General features: G+C 34.2%; 2 protein-coding genes and 1 long non-coding RNA gene across 3 annotated transcripts; all 3 read right to left on the bottom strand.

Moving 5' to 3' along the window:
* Positions 1 to 3774: 3774 nt before the first annotated feature.
* LOC134238942 (E3 SUMO-protein ligase ZBED1-like) lies at positions 3775 to 6521 on the bottom strand. Its single transcript, XM_062721058.1, has 3 exons — positions 6165 to 6521; positions 5796 to 6045; positions 3775 to 5496 (listed from the first exon to the last, which is right to left on the bottom strand). The coding sequence occupies exons 1-3, from the start codon at positions 6352 to 6354 to the stop codon at positions 3966 to 3968; spliced, it is 1971 nt and encodes a 656-aa protein (XP_062577042.1). The 5' UTR covers positions 6355 to 6521; the 3' UTR covers positions 3775 to 3965.
* Positions 6522 to 8597: 2076 nt separating this feature from the next.
* LOC134238939 (zinc finger protein OZF-like) lies at positions 8598 to 10554 on the bottom strand. The gene is made up of 3 exons (XM_062721057.1): positions 10544 to 10554; positions 10077 to 10239; positions 8598 to 9749 (listed from the first exon to the last, which is right to left on the bottom strand). Exons 1-3 carry the CDS (start codon positions 10552 to 10554, stop codon positions 8610 to 8612), a joined length of 1314 nt encoding a protein of 437 aa, XP_062577041.1. The 3' UTR covers positions 8598 to 8609.
* A 1354-nt stretch (positions 10555 to 11908) lies between these two features.
* Positions 11909 to 13442, bottom strand: LOC134238941 (uncharacterized). The gene is made up of 3 exons (XR_009986126.1): positions 13098 to 13442; positions 12657 to 12733; positions 11909 to 12060 (listed from the first exon to the last, which is right to left on the bottom strand). It is a non-coding gene; the product is annotated as an uncharacterized LOC134238941 (long non-coding RNA).
* Between the last annotated feature and the right edge of the window lie 7903 nt (positions 13443 to 21345).

Genomic DNA, 21345 nt, shown 5'->3' with positions numbered 1-21345 from the left:
CAAGTGCACGTGTGGAACTTCCGACACCATATTTACTAGTTTTGTACCAAGACACACCTATGGTAAAAATTTCATCAAAATCCGAGACATGTCGTTTCAGCCCTATAGTAAATTCATTGGTGCTTACAGAGAATGCGTGTTAAATATTTTGAAAATTATGCAAAACATCAACGTCAAGGGGTAAAAAAGCATCGCATGCTGGGACACCTTGAATTCTCATGAGTAATTAACCCATTTCCTACTGCAGCCAAGTATGCAGAGCTTATCAGTAAGACGAGGGATAACACGCCTGCTGCTGTGATGGCTAAGTTAATTAGCACCATTTTTACTTTCTGCCTGATAACAAGATAATTTATCCCTCTAGGTATATAAAAGTATACATATTTATAAAGCTCTTAAAATTCTGCATCCAGCAGTATAAATTTTAATATGCAGCAAGAATGCTATCCCATGTTTTATCTGATGTAAATAATAATAAATTCTTAAAAACAATTGAAAATTTTTGTCATCTTTTTATTCACCTGCATTTTATGTGCATTATGTGGGTCATGGGCAATCTTTCAGTGAAATGAGAACCTACCAAGTTTATCCATAAGAAAGATATGGACCGGACACAAATTATGAAATTTTTCTTCCAGTGACCTTGAACTTCCCCAAATGACCTTGGGTCAAGGTCATGACATACTCTTGGGTCATGGGCAATCTTTGTGTGAAATGAGAACCTACCAAGTTTATCCATAAGAAAGATATGGACCGGACACAAATTATGAATTTTTTCTACCAGTGACCTTGAACTTCTCCAAATGACCTTGGGTCAAGGTCATGACACACCTTTGGGTCATGGGCAATCTTTATGTGAAATGAGAACCTACCAAGTTTATCCATAAGAAAAATATGGACCGGACACAAATTATGAAATTTTTCTTCAAGTGACCTTGAACTTCCCAAAATGACCTTGGGTCAAGGTCATGACACATCCTTGGGTCATTGGCAATCTTTGTGTGAAATGAGAACCTACCAAGTTTTTCTATAAAAGATATGTATCAAACATGATTTATGAAAATTTTCTTCCAGTGACCTTGAAGTTTCCAAAATGACCTTGGGTCAAGGTCATGACACACCCTTAGGTCATGGGCAATCTTTGTGTGAAATGAGAACCTACCAAGTTTATCCATAAGAAAGATATGGACCGGACACGAATTATGAAATTTTTCTTCCAGTGACCTTGAACTTCCCCAAATGACCTTGGGTCAAGGTCATGACACACCCTTAGGTCATGAGCAATCTTAGTGTGGAGTAGTGGATTCTAATGTCCCTCTGTAAGAAAGATATGGACTGGAGATGATTGCACAGACAGACGGACGGACGGACAGACGGACGGACAGACAGACGGACAAGGTGATTCCTATATACCCCCCCAAACTTCGTTTGCGGGGGCTATAAAAACACTTTGGTCGAATTAAAATTTTAAAGACAATTTACCTTTTGCTCATTACTCGGACACAAACTAACGGACGCAAATGCCAGTTGGTGGAATGTTTTTATTGACTACAATCTATCATATGGTGTTAGTTTTGAAAATCTCCTCGTTCCGAAATGGATTAAGCGAGAGTCAAACTTACCATGTATTTATTGAATCTCGCTCAAAATATTGCATATATACCGAACTGTGAGAAAAAGAAAAAGTTGACAATCAAAGATGAATAGGCGATCGTGTTACAAAATTTGATAGCATAAATTTGTCGGGTGTTCTTTGTATGAAATCGAAGAAGGCTCAAGAAAAGTTAAGTTAAGTGTCCCCCATATTTTCTTGTAAAATCCAAAATGGCGCCGACGCAGTTGTAACCTCATCTCTCAACATATCCGAAAATTTTAATGCATGGAAAATAAATAAGATTTTGACATGTCTGTTCAACTTTCATTCCTTTTTTGGAGTCAAAAGTGAAAAATAGTCATGAGTTTTCGCCCACCAAAGTCGAATTAATATGAAACTAGAACTGTCCAATAGGGACAAATACCCCCCGCTGGGTTTTTCAGAGAAGGTGCCAATTCAAAAAATACTTTATGGATCTAGATGTTCTTACTTACTTACATTTAATTTACCTACAAAAATTTGCAGTGAAATATAATTGCTCATCATGTTTCTTAATGAATGAAACAAAGGTGCAACCAAATGAAACATCAATATTAATTCATTGTAATTCCATTGTAACATTATTTTTTTTTTATTTAATTTTTTTATTTCTACATTAAAAAATATATTGCAATTATGTTATGTCACTCTGCAAACTGATTGTTGAAAAAAATCATATTATACAAAATCAAATTAATCTTGATAACTTAATATCAAATTCATTTGAAAATAAAGAGCTAGTCATCCAGTAATGAAGTGCTTTGACAGACAATAAATTACAATTAAGAGAATAAGAGAAGAGAGATCTTTAATTCTTGTGCCTGATTCCCAGGAGATTACACATGGTTGATAATGAGATGCCTTAATGTTCAACTTCCCAAACTAAAATCATTAATTTATCTTTAACTGGATGCATGTCCAGTCATTATTCCCAAGAGATAAATAAAATTACATTATCTTCTGTGCAATGTAAAAACTGTTTTTAACACTTAATGATGTTTCTTTTTTTTTAAGTTTATATGAGTAGTTTTAAGCTGTATTATTTTTGTACAGATATTCTAGATTCTATGTCTCAAACCTTATACATGAGCCCAAAATGAACAAGTCAATTAAAATAAAAAATAAAACCTGTAAAATGCAAAAAAATGAACAAAAAGAGTTGAAAATTCCAGTTGCACACCTTCATATGGTGAATAATAAGTGTACAAATTTTCAGATTAATCCTTGCAATAGTTTCTGAGAAACAGTCCGGACAAAACCACAAAATAACCAGAAGTCTCTGTCGAGACTGAAGCTCTACTGGTTTGTACTTATAGCAAAGGAAGAGAAAAGTACTTAAGCAGTTGGAAATTGAAACTTTTCAACAGCAATAAATAGAATAATGATCCTTGATTAAGTCTCTTTATGTTCTTAGTGCAGTCTACTTGCATGCCACATTTATATTATAATCAGACTAAAATTGTATTTGGAGTAGCATTTTGAAAGAATTTCACAGAAATGTCTATTTTTAGTAACCACGGCAACAATGTTCATTGAAATCAAAAACCGATACACAGAATTATGTATCTTATTGTAGTCTACTTGTGTGCCAAGTAATATTGAAATCAGACTAAAACTGTAGAAGGAGTAGCATTTTGAAAGAATTTCACAGAAATTTCTATTTTTAGTAAACACGGCAACACCGTTCATCAAAATCAAAAACTGATACACAGAATTATGTATCTTATTGTAGTCTACTTGTGTGCCAAGTTATATTTAAATGAGACTGAAACTGTAGAAGGAGTAGCATTTTGAAAGAATTTCACAGAAATTTCTATTTTTAGTAACCACGGCAACAACGTTCATCGAAATCAAAAACCGATACACAGAATTGTGTATCTTAGTGTAGTTTACTTGTGTGCCAAGTTATATTGAAATCAGACTAAAACTGTAGGAGGAGTAGCATTTTGAAAAAATTTCACAGAAATTTCTATTTTTAGTAACACGGCAACACCGTTCAATGAAATCAAAAACCGATATACAGTAGTGTTGAATAATCGGGAAAATTTCATAATCGATAATCGATCGAAATCGGAGAGGCTTAATCGATCAATGATCGACTTAATTGGAAATTAAAATTTCAAGTACAAATTCCATGTTTTTTATAGCATTTATCATTTATGGAACAAACTAAAAATAAAATTTTATCAAGTTTATTCTGAAAACAACTTTTTGTTGCACAAGTAACAAAGAAACAGAATTTTTTTTTTAACATATTTGCTCATAAAAAGTGATAAAAAACTAAAAATGTAATGACTAGATTAACAGTAATATATGCACATGATCTACCAAATTACCAATACTTAATGTTTTTGTTCAAAAATATAAAGAGATCGACATTATTGTGGCTCATTCTGCATCGCTTTTTAGAAACAATTTGTCCCCCAAGGCTGAAGACCCTTTCCGATGATACGGAGGAAGCAGGAATAGCCAGAAACTTTTTGGCCAGTATGGAAAGTCGTGGGAAAAATACAGCATTCTTTTTCCACCATTCTAAGATGGTTAAATTGTGATCTTCAATCTCAACCTGACAACCGATATATCTTTCAAGTTCTTTTTCTGCTACATTTTCCACATCCTTACTCTCTCCAGTACATACTACATCCTCCAGCCAGTCATCAGTGTCCACTGACTTCATTTTTTTTGCAGTTGATGGTTGATAAAGATCTTCCACTCTGTTTGACTCACTTGCAGTATTCTCCTCAGTGTTCTCATCAGGTAAATTTGGAAGTGCAGGAAGTGGTGGAAAATCAGTATCTTTCTCTGCTCCTGTAGGTGCCTCTTTCTCTTTCTTTACTAGGGTAATTCCACAGACAAATCCTCTAAGAAGACTATGTGCTCTTTCTCTCTCTTCAGGTGCAAAGTCCAGTCCTTTCGTAAAAGGATTCAGTAAACAAGCCAAGAGAGAAATATCCTCTGACTGCGTTCTTTTATTCAATTCTGCCTGCATCTTTTGTTTAATCTTTTTGATTACTGCCGAGTCCTCATCTGATATCTCAGTTGCCCGCATAAGTTTTGTAACGATTGGAAGGACTTTCTGCATGGTAGGGTGTTGATCTGCACAAACTATTGTGGTGGCTTTTTCAAAGGGTAACAGAATTTTAACCAAATGTTCAACCATGGTCAATTCTTCAAAACTGAAAACGGAGTTCTTAAGAGTTGTGCTGGCATGTTTAGGTAAGGAAGGGTCATTAGCCAAAGCCATAAGTACTGGTGCTTGTTCTAGGAGACGTTGTAGCATATACAGGGTAGAATTCCACCTAGTTGCCACATCAATCAAAAGCCTGTGCCCTACTTTACTGTCACTGAAGAGAAGCTTCTGTTTATCATGCAGCATAGATGTCATGCTACTGGATTTATGAAAAAATCCTACAAGTGTTCTGGCCTTCCCTAATACTCTGCTAACCTCAGGAAATGTAAGAGAATTTTTCACTACCAAATTGATCCTGTGGCCATAGCAGCCAAATCTATTCCAACCCAATATTTCATAGGCTTTTTGTTCGTTTGCAGCATTGTCTGACGTTGCTGTTGGCACTGGAAGGGACCAACGGTCCTGAGTATTTTTAAGTTCATTTGCAATGTTTTGTGAAGTATGACTTCCTGCAAGTTTTATGGTACCTAAAACAGCACTTTGAAGGCACCAATCATTGTCAATAAAATGTGCAGTTGTTGTGTAATAAGATTTTGTATTTAGGCTTGTCCAGCCATCATGTGTAATGGAAATGTCTGTGGAAAGTCTCAACTGGGTTTTTAGTTGTTCTTCTACTTTCAACTTTTTTTCTTCTAATCGTTTGATGACAGTTGGCCTTGAAGGTACCTTGTATCTAAAATATGAAATAACTACATAAAAAATCTAACTTACATACATCTGCCATATGTTATCTCAAACTTTTTAAAATATATTTTTATAGTATTTTTTTTAGTTTTATTTGAAATGAGTTTATTTACATCATATATTTTTGAGATATTTATTATATAATGTCACTACTGTACAGCCATTTTTTATTTATTTTCCTATACATCTATTTATGAATAATTGAATATTTTACAATCAAGACTGTGATATAACAGCTGTTTAAGTCTGCATTCTAATATTTCTATAACATAACACACAAATACATACCTTGGATCTAGGAGTTCCACAAATGCTCTGAAGTAGATGTTGTCGACTATGCTCACAGGTAAAGCCTTGCCAATGATCAACTTATTCAAGGCATCATCAATCGTTGACTGCCTTTCTGGGCTTATTTTTCCGACAGGTTTGTTAGATTTAACGAAGTTATCAAGACGAGGCTGGATATTGGATTTTATTTTCGGTTCTAATTCACCGCCATGTTCACTGTCAATGTGCACTCTAAAATTTGTCGTGTTTCCTAAAAACCACAAGTTTTATCCTTAGTAATAGAAGGCTAGTACATTATATTCCAAATATTTGTTAATTGTTTATAAAGAAATCGTTCCGTTTAGACTAAAATTCTAAATGAAGACCCACCTTTGTTCGCATATTTTTTTCTGCATACACGACAAATCGCTGTTGTCATATCCAAATTAGCTTTTATCGGCGGCCCATCAGTCTTTTTAAGAAATCCGAAATACTTCCATACAACAGATTTTGTATTCCCTGGATATGGGAAAATTTCTAGTTCTACTTGAAGTTGGTTGTTGTTAACTTCGGACGCCATTTTGAGTTGACCTCGTTTTATGTTTATTGTTAATGCGTACGTATTTGTTTCGTTCAATTCGTACACGTTTATTTGGGCGACAATCGATTATGAAAAACGTAATCAATAATCGGAATCGAACACCCAAAAACGATCGACAATCGATCGTCGGCGACAATCGTTTCATCACTAATATACAGAATTATGTATCTTAGTGTAGTCTACTTGTGTGCCAAGTTATATTAAAATCATACCAAAACTGTAGGAGGAGTAGCATTTTGAAAAATTGTTTACAGACAGACAGACGGACAGACAGACAGCCGGACAGACGGACGGACGACGGACGCATTACTATCGCATAAGCTCTTCTGGTCTCTGACCAGTAGAGCTAAAAATGGAAAAACACCTGTAAAATTCAAAATAATAATTGAATCAAGATGAAAATAGCAGGTGCACAACTTCATATGGTGAATGATATTTGTACAAATTTTCTGACAAATCCTTCCAATAGTTTCTGAGTAATGTTCCGGACAAAATCTCGTCGACAGACAGACAGACAGACAGACGGACAGACGGACATGGTGATTCCAAATACCCCCCCTAAACTTCGTTTGCGGGGGGTATAAAAATACACATAGAAACAAGTCAGGGGCAATGCTTTGTTAATTTTATTCATAAAGAGTAAGAGTCCTTTTACTCAAAATATATTTGCGAAATTGAATCAATGTACTCAGTTTTATACATAATATGTTTTATTCCATACAATGGGGAGGTATATCAAAGACAAAAGATCCAGCTGTATTATGTAAATAAAAATCTTCAATGATGGCACAACCTACTCTACTGCTTCATGTTCTTCACAGATTTAAAGTTTTTTTGAAATATTTTTTTTTCAAATAAGCCTTTTGCAGCACTTTTCCGATTGTAATTGCCTCATGTGGATGAAAAATGTGCCTTTTCAGTATGCTTATTATTCCATATTTTGACATCATTTTCGAAGTTATTATATCATAAACATTACAAAGTCGCGTCACTAAATGTGCATATTTTGCTGATCGTTCTAATGATATAAAACTGAATAATTTATGTGAAATGGATCCATTTCTATTAAACAGTTCTCAGAACTTTTAAAATGCCACACTCGTACCAATTTTGTAAATATCCAATATGCACATGCATCCATAAATTTCATAACAATGTCATCCTGTGCACGCTTGGGTCAAAGTCTAATTTATGTTAATACAGATAATGTCAAAAATAATTTCAATTTTTTTTTTATTTTGTGATTAAAGATTGAAAATTGTGATATCCATCAATTTATTTTCTTCTTTTATAAATCTTTTGAGACACCACACATTAACAGGTATATCATTGATGTTAATTCTCATGTCAAATGACTGACTGTAGGCCTTTCAACTAATTTTTCAAGTTGCACATATGGTAAAAAACATTGCATAGATAGATTTATAGGTACATGAAATTATCAAAAAAGATAATAACTTATGCATACTTTTAATTACATAATTAAAAAGTTTAATCATTTAAAATTGACTTTTCCGATGTTGTGTTTAAGGACAGGTAACTCAGGTGTGAAAAATGACCAACTTAGTGCCGAATTATGAGTTATCGTTTATAGGAATGACATATAGGCTGCTTCAGCATTGGTATTGTTATATACACAAAAGCCAAGGGTTCCTTACATTGTTTTGTACACAAAAAGTTTTGACCAAAAGAAAGAGAATGCCTTCAATCTACTTGAAATAACAGGGTCAAGTGAATGGGGAACAGACTATATTCAATAGTTTTAACTCTCTTTGACGATTATTATGAAGAAGAAAATTTAATGTCATATTTTTTTTGTTCGCGCTTTTTCGCTTCCTGTGTAAATATGTATATTTTTACAAGTAAATGCAACAATTGATCATCCTATTTGTGTTACTAAGCACGAAGGGGAACGACCGATTATAAAAATTTAAATAGGTTAAACTGAGAAGGAGGGTAGATTTCACTTTTTATTTTAATTAAAAAATCTAATTATATGCAGTAAACCGGTGTCCGCAACTATACAGTAAATAAGTTTAACATTGGTGCTAAATTTTAAAACCACTGGATTCTACTGAGAGCAAAGAAACACTTGGGAAATGTTAAAAACTGCCTTGCGTGTAAACAGTTAGATACCCTGAGCCTGCTCTAAACAAGTTTCAGCAGTGAGTTATCGTTCATAACACCGACCCCTAGCGGCAATTGAAAGGCCTACTGACTGTATACACTTTGTTTTATATGTTATCATCTGTATGTGTCTTTATGTGATTCTTTAAGACATCTAATCTGCTAAATGTCTGTCCACAAACATCACATCCATATGGTTTCTCTCCAGTGTGTATCCTCATGTGTCTATCTTTGGTACCTGAATGGTTAAATGCTTTCCCACACACATCACATGTATAAGGTTTTTCACCAGTATGTGTCCTCATGTGTTTCTGTAAGTTGGTTGAATGAGTGTATGTCAATTCACACACATTACATTTATAAAGTTTATCACCTGTATGTATCCTCATGTGTCTTTTTAAGTCACTTGACTGCTTGTATGCCTTCCCACACACATCACATTTATAGGGTGTTTCACCTGTATGTGACCTTATGTGAATTTTTAGATTATTTGATCTGCTGAATGCCTTTCCACATACGACACATCTGTAAGGTTTTTCACCTGTATGTATCATCATATGGTCCTTTAAGGCTCCAGCTTCCTTGAAAGCTCTTTCACACACATTACATTTATAAGGTTTATCATCTGTGTGTGTCCTCACGTGTCTATCTAAGTTAGATGAATAATTGAATGCCTTCCAACACTTATCGCATTTATAAGGTTTATCACCAGTATGTATTCTCATGTGTGTCAGTAAATTTCCTGGCCAGTTGAATTCCTTTCCACACACATCACATTTATACGATTTATCAGCTGTATGTATCCTCATATGCTTCTTTAAACTATTAAATTGATTGAAGGGTTTATCACACAAATCACATTTATAGAGTGTATTATCTGCTTGTGTCCTCTTTTTTCTCTGTAAGGCACTTGAACGGTTCAACTTTTTTTCACATGCATTACAATAATAAGGTTCAATACCAGTCTGTGTCCTGATGCATTTATAAATGACATCTGATACAGAGAATGCCTTCCCACAAAATTCACATTTTAAAATTTTCTTCCGCGATTGAGACCTTATTTGTCTATGTACGTGACTTGAACTAGTTGAAGGTTTCCTATTGATACATATCCGAGGCTGTTTACTTACACGTGTGTTGATGTGTCTTTCTAAACTTCCAGTTTGATCTTCATCTGAACAATAGTTCTGTAATTCTTCAGTATCTATCTGAATATTTGAATGGGATTCAAAATCTCCGCCTTCCTTCTACAAAAATGACAAAGAAATCAGTTTCACTGCACCACAGGGCACTGTTCTGATTATATCTAGTGTAAGGATAACTAGAGGTACTGTGAGCAATTACTCACTAAATGATACCACCCCCCCCCCCCCCCCCCGCCTCCCATAATGTCCATGTGCTGCTATATATTGTTTTATGGTAATGTGTAAAGAGAAATAACTCATCCTATCAAATGTTATCCAGAAGTTTCTATAATGTGACGTCATAGGTAAAATATAATTGCAATGTCCATGTTTTCCTGTGGGAAACCTAAAATATGTGTCGAATAAAAAAGTAAAATAGGAGGTGCACACCCTTGCAGAATATTCCTGAGATGTCCTAAGAAATCCTAAGACAATCTTAAGATTTATTCCTCGGATATCTTGAAAAAATCCTAGGATTATTCCTAAGATTTCCTGAGATGTTTTTGGAACAGGAATTCCTGGGATTTCCTTGGACAGTCCCAATTCAGGGGTTCTAGAAAAATCCCAGGAATCAAAACACCAAGACTTCCCAGGATATCCCAGGAAAATCCCAACACTTAAAATGTCCTAGGAAATCAGGAATTCCTAGGATTTCCTAGGATATCCTAGCCTCCTAGGACATCTTTTTTTTTTTAAAAATCATACATAGCAACAAAGCAGAATTATAAGATCTCTGAAAAAAATTTAATGAATGTATGCATTATAAAAATTCATGGCCACACAGAAAAAATAATACATAAAATAATTTTTAAAGAATGCTGATGGTATCTGATACAACAAATTCTTTACAATTTTACTGCTGTAACATTATAGTGCAGTTATGATTCAACATCATGATTTACACACAGGGGGGGAAACAGATTGTCTTATTTTCAAACTATGTTGATACATTCTGAAGCAGCTCTCATAGAATATTTATGATATACATGTACAATGACAAATATTAATAATAATAAAAAAATATTTAAATCAACAACCTAGTGTAGAGAGTAGGGGTGAGGCCCTCAGAGTTCGTCACTTCTGAAGAATTCTGTACAATAAAAGATTCAGATACCAAACAGAACTAATTCATAACACTCCCCCCCCCCCATAAAAAAAAAACAAAAACAGTATGCACCTGGTGGCAACAAAGTTTGAAAAAGAAAAAACATATAACAAAAACAAAAACATATAGGTCAAAGTCACAAGGTCATTAACCTTGATGTAATTTGAAAGAACTTAATTAGTGGAGTATGGATACTCAATATAAAATATCTACCTCTTATGGTTCAAAAGTAAAAGATTCAATAAGGCTTTATTTTAGCATAACGATGACAGTCAAGGTCATTGGTCTTGGTCTCATTTGAAAGTGGAGTAAGCATACCCAATATGAAGTATCTATATCTCTCATAATTCAAAAGTTATGGCAAAAGGTAAATTGGCAATAGACAGATAAACAGACAGGCAAAAACAATATGTGCCCCCGAAAGAGGCCTTGACCTCTGACCATTTCATTTCAAAATATATATGGGTAATATTTAATTTATAAACAATATTAAATTTGTATTGATGAATAATCATGTTCTGCAGTGGGATCGTCAAAATGAGTTATAATATAAAATGTCATTGCAATATCTGATGGCTTTTTGGAAATGTTAAGAGAACGAAGTGTTACAGACAGACAGATTGACAAACAGAAAGATAAACAGACCCAAATTAATATCCCCCCTGCACCTCGTCAATCCAATATAAGTCGCTCAGCTTTAGTTGATCACTGATGTATCTTCTTTAGATGTACATTTCTTTGCACTTGTCTTTGCTAAAATAAAATTTTACTTAATGTATTCCATTGTTTAGTCTAAATATGTAATTATTTCTAAGGGATGAAAATCAAACTTGTAAAATTTAGTAGCCAAAGATGCTACATGTATCAAGCTTTCAGATTCTACCAGTCCATAAAAATATGTGTTAAATTTGCCCAAGTAAGGTGAACCATTTTTCTCAAAAGATTTATTTTATTCACACTTGCATAAGGAATAAGGTATGTTAATCAATTGCATACATGACATGATTTACAAATGATGTCATAATAATCTTACTGAATAGCCTTTTTGTAGAAAATAAAATTTTAATTCGCAATAGTTAACCGCTTTACCAGTTTACCACAGCTGTCGTATAAAGTCAATTTACTTGGCATTAAAATACTGTGAATTAAACTCTCCGTGTGAACAGAACATTAAAATCATACATTAACATTATTTGAACAGCTTACCTTTCTCGGCAATATTCTCCTTGTTGTAATTTGCTTCTTTTCCCTTAGTCCGAGTTAAACAGTCTGCAAAGTTATCAATAAAATTTTTTATAAGACGTGTATATAATATTTGTTCTTTTGTAATCTAGCTGAAATTAATTTTAATGATGGCTGTCATTGATATTTCTTGCTGATTTTTTCATTTTTCTGTTCTAAATTTTGCGAATATTATCTTATGAGTTCTGCGATATCTGTGTCAGTTTTCCCAACTTAATACAAGTTACAGAGATTGAAATGTACCATAAACTTTCATGGATGACTTTCACATTTACAAAAGTTATTCCCCTTTGCGAGGTCAATCCAGGGTCAACCGGCGTAAGACACTGTTTCCCCTCTATTACCTTACCAACTTTATGTATACGTCCAGTATCTCAGAAATATAGTATGTATGAATTTGTTCATTACGTTTTTAAAGTTGCCCCATATTCTGGCAATACAGTTACAGACCGATATTGTTAGATATAAATGTCTGAAAATAAAAATATTTCCAGGTAACTTACAAAGGACAAAGTGGGAGAAATGAGTGTTACGCCGACAACCGGAGATAACTCTTAGGAATGTGAAATCTGTATATTCTTTCAAGTTTAGAAAAAAATTTTTTTTTTTAAATTACAAGATACCTGAAACTTTCTCTTCATTTGGTAGTCTCAATGGGAGTTTCCAGTCTCATAATCCTTGCCAGGCTTCAAGGTTCTGGCTAGAAGATAACAATGCAATGAAGGCTTTATTTAACAGTATAATTCCAAAATTTACACCATGTCAAAACATTCAATGCAAATTTAACAGTAACTGATAATAAATATTTGTTTATAAGTCTTCTGCTTACTAAATTTTAACATGTAAAACCTGGAAATATTTCACTGTGTTAAAAAAAAAAATAATGTACGTTTGATCTTCATGGACTAGACTGAATCACAGTATGCCCAAAAACCTTTTACACATATTCAAATCGTTTCTTCTGTTTCAATATTGAAATATTATACAACACATCACATGCACTAAATTATTAAACAATATTTGTGTGTTTAAATACATATTACAGGGAACCACTTGCCACTTACCCCACTGGCCTGTGGCCATGATATCTACACTTCTTCCAACGTTCCCTTTACTGCACTCCTAGCGAAACCAAGATTTTTGGGAAAGAGAACATGGTTTATGTGAAGAATTAGAGTCAATCTTGGACGTAAGTTGTGCATTTCATTACACTTAACCAGTCTCTCTAAACATTGCCGCTCCTTGAACTCCTATTTTGCGCTTCTCGATGAAGTCTCGCGAGAGGATGATACAGGACGGTGTAAAGTTATTTCGTGCCACACCAAGAAAATGCGGTTTGTTTATTCTTGAAAATAATTTGTGATTAATGTGAATTTACGTTTTTTTTTTACAAAAAGAAAATATATTTTAGCGAATATTTTCTGATAAATTAATATTCAAAGCTGAGTGTACAGTAAAATATATTTTATACACCGGGTACCAATTGATCGAAGATCACTTTTTTTACCACCTCTCGGAAGTTCGCGCGCAGACACGGTGTAGGGGTATTTTGTACACCTTTAAGAAATATCCCGACATTTTCCCGAGAATCTTGTTTAAAAAAACACGTAAGTTATTTTCAGTGACAAACGACCTGCATATTAGAAAAATAAAAAATAAATATCCTTGATCAACCAATTCTACTCACAGAAAGTGTTACAGAAGAAACCACAATGATACAATTAGGCCAAGAACAATTTGCATGGAAACCGTCCAAACACAAATATGGCGGATCGTGAAGTTGTCACATGTGCTGTAAACAACGACTTTTCTTCGTATCTACAAGCCTGTCACGATGTCTGTAAGTATCTTATTGCTAAGTGATGAATGAAAATTAGTATATCTGGCTATAAAACTATAGGGAAAGCGCATTTTTATCGTATTTAATAGTTATGTTACGACTCGAATTTGGTCAAAACCTTTGAAAAGTTTTTTTTGATCTTTGTTTATGTGGATAAAATTTTCAGGAAACTCTATAAGTTTTACTGCGTTTTTTTTAGATTTTCCTCGTTAAATAAAAGCAATACTCAATATCAAAAACATGAGGAATTATATTCTCAAACTCTGACAATACAACACGATTCTAACCCAACAATATTTGAAATACCAAGCTTTTTAAGTCAGAAAGTGACGAAAGTATGATGTCACAGATCAAGTCATGCTTCTTGAATATGCTGTTTATGTAGTACTTAAATTTGTGTAGTGTACTTTTCTTTCAATGACTCAATAATTACTTTTCTTTTGTATAGTCTCTCTGGCAGTTATGGGTGAATATACAGCGAAATCATACAGATTTGGATGAAGATGTTAAAGATAGTAAAGTCAAAGACAGTTTGATGAACCAAATGACACTGATAAAGAAGAAGATACAAAAAAAAGATACTTCTAGCCAGGCATGTGACTTTGAAGCTGATAGTTTGGTAACCACCTGAGAAATATATAACGTGTATGCAGGTGATGACGGTATAGGAGAGCCATTTCTTATAACGTGCTCTGAGGAAAATATGTTTTATTTTGTCGAAATGAAATGCGAAGTGAAAAATTAAATTGACAGATGAAGAAAATTTACCACTCCATCCTTCTGTTGTATTAATACTTGATGTTGTATTGCAAGATGGCCAAGTTTGTATGACCAGTGCTTTCGAAAAAAAAAACTATGCTTGCACTCAGTTTCCCATGAACGAAGCAATCTAAAGATTAAGTGTAGAATTTAATTCTAATGGATAAAAATCAACTCAGAAATGTGTGATTTGAAAATGATGAAATATTGTTTGTCTGTAAACAATTTTTTTTAAAAAACATATTTATACATGTATAACTCCTCCCTGACAGCATCAATATTTCAGAAAGTATTTAATTTAAAAAATAGTTCTAGGGTCAGTGTCTTTCTATGTATCAAGTATAATATGTAATAATTGAAAATTATTCATTTTATGATTTTCTTGATATTATACATTAAAACTTTAAAAGTAATAAAATTTCCTGTCATTCTGTTTTAAGATATATTAACATGTACAAGTTTGTAAAGTTTAATTTGTCTATTTTACAAAAGTCCCAACATTAAGTCAAAAGTCTTAGGAAATGGGATTATCTTAAAAATGATTAACTCCTGGCTTTACAATGAAATGTCCTGGCAAGATTTGGATTTGAAATGTTTAACAAAGAAGTCCTGGGAGATCCTAGGATGTCCTGAAATCAAATCCCAGGATTGTTACTCCTAGGATTTCCTCAAATCAGATTGTGAGGAAATCTTAGGAATTCTTAGGACATCTTAGGAATTCCTGAGAAGCATTTTCAAGTCAGGAATAATTTCTGCAAGGGTAAAAAGTGAATGTAAGCAGTATATATATTTTTTTTACATCAGTAGTTACATCAATCATTTCTGAACTATTTACAGTTTATTTCATCAACAAATCTGTACAAAATGTTCTGCTTGTCAGGAAATTCTGGGCTGGAATTTTTTGACTGAGATGTGAACCCCCCTCCCTACTCTCGAAAAAAAATTCTGGATCCGCACCAGTATTGGCAGTAACTGAATGTCACATCGACAACGGGAGATAACTTCACAATATGAAATTTGTCTAGTGTGGCATGCGATGATCTTTGACCCTTTTTGAACTTTAACCTAATCGTTTTGGTTTATTTTACCCCCCACTATACTTAAACTTGTACTTACCGACCTCCATAGGTCTTGTCAACTTCATGAAATATATAATCCAATTATAACACAAAATGAATTAATCCAATGCAAACCAGACTGCAGCATGTGCTAATGCTATTCCATTCGTCAAACCTTCGTGCCGTCGATTCCGTCACCTTATCAGATAAAGTGGGAATCGGCCGAGGTGTGCGGAATGGAGTTTAATCTAAAATATGATAATGGGTTACGCAACGTGATGTGATGTAGAAATTTACATGTTAACATGTATAGTACAAGAACAAATTTTAAATTAATTCATAACAAACGATGTTTTAACAAAACTGTTCCATCTAGCCTATTCCAAAAAGTATGTGCTGTGTGATTGTGGTGTCGAGAGGGGGGATTAGTAAATTTGAAAAGGTCCTATTATGAGCAAAACATTTATCAAAATATAATTTACATCATTAATAGTATTCAAACTGGTATATAATGAATTAAGCATGTAAAATAAATATAAGAGGTTCTGAGTTATAGGTCACAGGGAGAATTTCATACTCAATTTGATGAATACATGTAAATTATATAGAATTATTTTGACTTTTTCCTTGGAAAGCCGCCCAATATGTAGGAGCGTGTATTTAGAGGCAAACACCTTAGTGCGGGTATTACTGTCTCATGACAGCATCTAGTTTTTAGCTCACCTGAGCCGAAGGCTCAAGTGAGCTTTTCTGATCAAAATTTGTCCGTTGTCTGTCGTCGTCATTGTCGTTGTTGTCGTCGTAAACTTTTCACATTTTCATCTTCTTCTCAAGAACCACTGGGCCAATTTCAACCAAACTTGGTACAAAGTATCCTTGGGTGAAGGGGATTCAAGTTTGTTCAAGTTTGCCAGGAAAGATGAAACTCATGTTGAGTCATCCTCAGGTAGTGTTGATTCAAGTTTGTTCAAATCATGACCCCCGGGGGTAGAGTGGGGCTAAAATGGCCGATCAAAGTTTTACATAAGAATATATAGGAAAAATCTTTAAAAATCTTCTTCTCAAGTACCACTGGGCCAGGAAAGATGAAACTCATGTTGAATCATCCTCAGGTAGTGTAGATTCAAGTTTGTTCAAATCATGACCCCCGGGGGTAGTGTGGGGCCAAAATGACCGATCAAAGTTTTACATAGGAACATATAGGAAAACCTCTTAATATCTTCTTTTCAAGTACTTCAAAGCCAGGCTTCGTTATATTTATAGGGAATCATCTTCAGGTGGTGTAGATTCAAGTTTGTTCAAATCATGACCCCCTGGGGGGTGTAAAATTCAAACCTCCCCCCCCCCCCCGTTTACTTTCAGTTCTGATCTGATCTGTGTTTTTTTCTAGCCAATTGCTCAGGTGAGCGATGTGGCCCCTTGGCCTCTTGTTTATTTTTTTAACTCTTCTGAGCCAAAGGCTCAAAGAGCTAATGCTATGGCCATTTGTGCGGTGTGCGTTAAATTTTTAGATTATGGGCCATAACTCAAGAACCCCTTGGCTAATCAGTGTCAAATTTGTCACAGGGTATCCTTGGCCCAAGGGCTACCGTTTATACTAAAATAAGGGTTGGGACCCTTAAACATGTTAAACAAGGGGAAATAATCAGGAAAACAAAACCAAAAGTACTGGTTGCTAAAAAATCTTCTTGTCCAGAACCACCAGGCAGATTTTCACCAAACTTACATACAAGGATCAGGATGTGTTGAAGATTAAAAATTGTTCAAGGCATGACCCTGGGGCAAAGGGCGTGGTCTCAAGGTCACTTCAAAGTTGACCTAAATTTACAAATAATAAAAACGTATTTTGCTTACTATTAGGACTAGGATCATCAAATCTATTAAGTTGATGCATCTCAGGACTTCAAATCATGTTAACTCAAAAGTAGGTCACGGTGACCTACTTTTTAAATTTTGTAAGCATTTATCAAATTGATTTGAAGGTATATTTCGGGCACTTTAAGGCCTATGATCATCAATCTTTGTCAGTTGATGCATCTTGGGTCCTTGAACAATGTCAACCAAAAAGTAGGTCACCGTGACCTACTTTTTGAACTTTATGACTAATTCTTTTTAAAACATTTAATCCAATTATTTCAGACACTGAGAGGTATAGAATCATCAAATCTTGTAAATTGATGCATCTTGGGACCATAAAACATATTAATGAAAAAGTAGGTCACTGTGACCTACTTTTTGAATTTTGCAGGCACTTGTTTTTGAGTTGTTTAAAAGGCATATTTTGACCTTCAGACCTAGGATCATGAAACTTGGTCAGCAGTTGCATCTTATGACTTTGAAAAATTTCGACCAAAATATAGGTCACGGTGACCTAGTTACAAAATTTTATGGTTATATTTTAGTATCTTAGGTATTTATTGGCTTAGAATCATCAAACTTTGTAAGTTGATGCATCTTGGGTTTTCGGAGAGTAACGACCAAAAAGTAGGTCACAGTGACCTACTTTTGACATTTTATGGCTTTATTTAAATATCTAGGGTACTTATTGGCTTTCGACATTTTATGGCTATATTTTATTATCTTAGGTATTTATCGAATTGAATTGAATTGAATTGAATCATAAAACTTTGTGAGTTGATGCGTCCTGGGTTTTCGGAGAGTGATGACCAAAAAGAAGGTCACGGTGACCTACTTTTGACATTTTATGGCTTTATTTAAATATCTACGGTACTAATTGGCTTAAAATCATCAAACTTTGTAAGTTGATGCATCTTGGGTTTTCGGAGAATGATGTCCAAAAAGTAGGTCATGGTGACCTACTTTCGACATTTTATGGCTTTATTTAAGTATCTTAGGTATTTATTGGCTTAGAATCATCAAACTGTGAGTTGATGCGTCTTAGGTTTTCGGAGAGTGACGACCAAAAAATACGTCACGATGACCTACTTTTAACATTTTATGGCTTTATTTTATGTATCTTTGGTATTTATTGGCTTAGAATCATCAAACTTTGTAAGTTGATGCATCTTGGGTTTTCGGAGAATGATGTCCAAAAAGTAGGTCATGGTGACCTATTTTTTTGACATTTTATGGCTTTATTTAAGTATCTATGGTACTTACTGGTTTAATTATACCCGCACTTTCTAAAGAAAGTTCGGGTATATTGTTGTTACTCATGTCCGTCCGTCCGTCCGTCTGTCACACTTTTCTTCCCTGAACTCCTCTTACATTTTACACAGTAGCCTAATCATCTTTTGGGAGATGGTTGGTGGTGTCATGTAGATGTGCAGTAAGGTTTCGGAATTTTGATTTTGCCCAGGGGGGTCAAATGGGGGTCGAAAAATGACGTTTTTTATGCAAAAAGGCCCGTCTTCCCTGAACTCCTCTTACATTTTACATAGTAGCCTAATCATCTTTTCGGAGATGGTTGGTGGTGTCATGTAGATGTGCAGTAAGGTTTCGGAATTTTGATTTTGCCCCGGGGGGTCAAATGGGGTCGAAAAATGACGTTTTTTATGCAAAAAGCCCCTTCTTCCCTGAACTCCTCTTACATTTTACACAGTAGCCTAATCATCTTATGGGAGATGGTTGGTGGTGTCATGTAGATGTGCAGTAAGGTTTCGGAATTTTGATTTTGCCCAGGGGGGTCCAATGTGGGTCGAAAAATGACATTTTTTTATGCGAAAAGCCCCGTCTTCCCTGAACTCCTCTTACATTTTACACAGTAGCCTAATCATCTTTTGGGAGATGGTTGGTTGTGTCATGTAGATGTGCAGTAAGGTTTCGGAATTTAGATTTTGCCCCGGGGGGTCAAATGGGGGTCGAAAAATGACGTTTTTTATGCAAAAAGGCCCGTCTTCCCTGAACTCCTCTTACATTTTACACAGTAGCCTAATCATCTTATGGGAGATGGTTGGTGGTGTCATGTAGATGTGCAGTAAGGTTTCGGAATTTAGATTTTGGCCTGGGGGGTCATATGGGGGTCCAAAAAGGACGTCTTTTATGCAAAAAGCCCCTTCTTCCCTGTACTCCTCTTACATTTTACACAGTAGCCTAATCATCTTTTGGGAGATGGTTGGTAGTGTCATGTAGATGTGCAGTAAGGTTTTGGAATGTTGATTTTGCTTCGGGGGGTGAAATGGGGGTCGAAAAATGATGTTTTAAAAATGTCTTTAATCATTTCTTTAAAACTAAGCGAAATACAAATTAAAAAGGATGGAGGTCAAGGTCACAGGAATATGCAAGATGAAGTTTTTGATGCAGTTGAGTAGCTTCACTAATACATATCTGCATATTATGTTTGATAAAAATATCTTAAATGATTTAATGAAACTGAGCTTAACACTTTTTCTAAAAAAGAGAGGTCAAAGGAACGGTTGGGGCCAAAATGTTGTTGCAGTTGAAAAGCTTACATCAGTATGAATTTACTTTTAGCATATGAAGTTTGATAAAAATATAATAAATGGTTTATTTAAAACTAAGATAAACACGTATTTTAAAAAGTGAGGTCAAGGTCAAATGAAAATTCAAGGTCAAAATAAGTTGATGTATTAATCGCTCTCTGCAGTATGTATCAGCATATGGAGTTTGAAAAATATATCTTGAATTGTTTATTCAAAACTGATCTAGACATTAATTTTAGAAAAGTGAGGTCAAGGTCACAGGAAAGGTCAAGGTAAAAAAGAGTGAAGCATTGTAAAGCTTACATCAGTATGTATCATCATGTGAAGTTTCATTACACAACTTGAATGGTTTCTTTAAAATAAAGCTAAACACTAATTTAAAGAAAAGTTAAGTAAAGGTCAAAGAAAAGGTCAAAGTCAAAAAATATTGCTGCAGTTGGATATTTACATCAGTATGCATCAACATATGAACTTTGATAAAAATATCTAGAAAGTTTCTTTGAGTCCAATGGAAAGACAGATGGAAGGGTGAAGGACGGACATGACAAAACTATACATGTATTCCTAATCATGATGTGGCATAAAAAAAACCTGAATCTACATTATATGAGGATGTTTCCATCTATCAAGATTATACAAGCAAATTCAAAGAATTGTGGTCCTCTGCTTTCTGTGTTTTAGTGAATAGGATGCCATAATTTATGGCAGATTGTGTGTCAAATATGCACCCCTATCATATATCAATTTTTGAAAATTGGGTCAAAGGGGTAAAATCATAGCATGCTCTGAAACATTTTCTTGCAGGTAATGTACATGTCAGATATGAAAGTCCTATCTCTTTTGAATCAAAAGTTATATATACAATATAATATTTTTGAAAAGTAGGTTAAACTTCTAGGTCAAGGGCACGAGTCAAAAGTCATGATATATTTAGAAAAGTCTTTTCACATGTAATAAACATGTATAATTTGAATGCCCTTTCTTTTCATTTTCAAAATGATCAATTTAAAATGTTATTTTTTGGAGAGTAGGTAAAACTTTAAGGTCAAGGTCAAGGGGAATTATGAATGCATGTGTGAATGTGACTAAAAATCTTATTATGTAACTTGACATGTCACTTTTTGAAATAAAAAAAAAACCAACAACTTTAAGGTCAAGGTCTCACTTGGGTTAAAAAATCATAGTATATTTAGAAAGTTTTGTGGTAATTAATGTACATGTGAAATATGAAAGCACTATCTCTTATTATTCA

The sequence above is a fragment of the Saccostrea cucullata genome, unplaced genomic scaffold, assembly GCF_032062105.1.
Source record: "Saccostrea cucullata isolate Sc308-1 unplaced genomic scaffold, CSIRO_AGI_Scuc_v1 ctg3128, whole genome shotgun sequence".
Lineage (NCBI taxonomy): Eukaryota > Metazoa > Mollusca > Bivalvia > Ostreida > Ostreidae > Saccostrea > Saccostrea cuccullata.
This window is presented reverse-complemented; position numbering and strand designations above follow the sequence as displayed.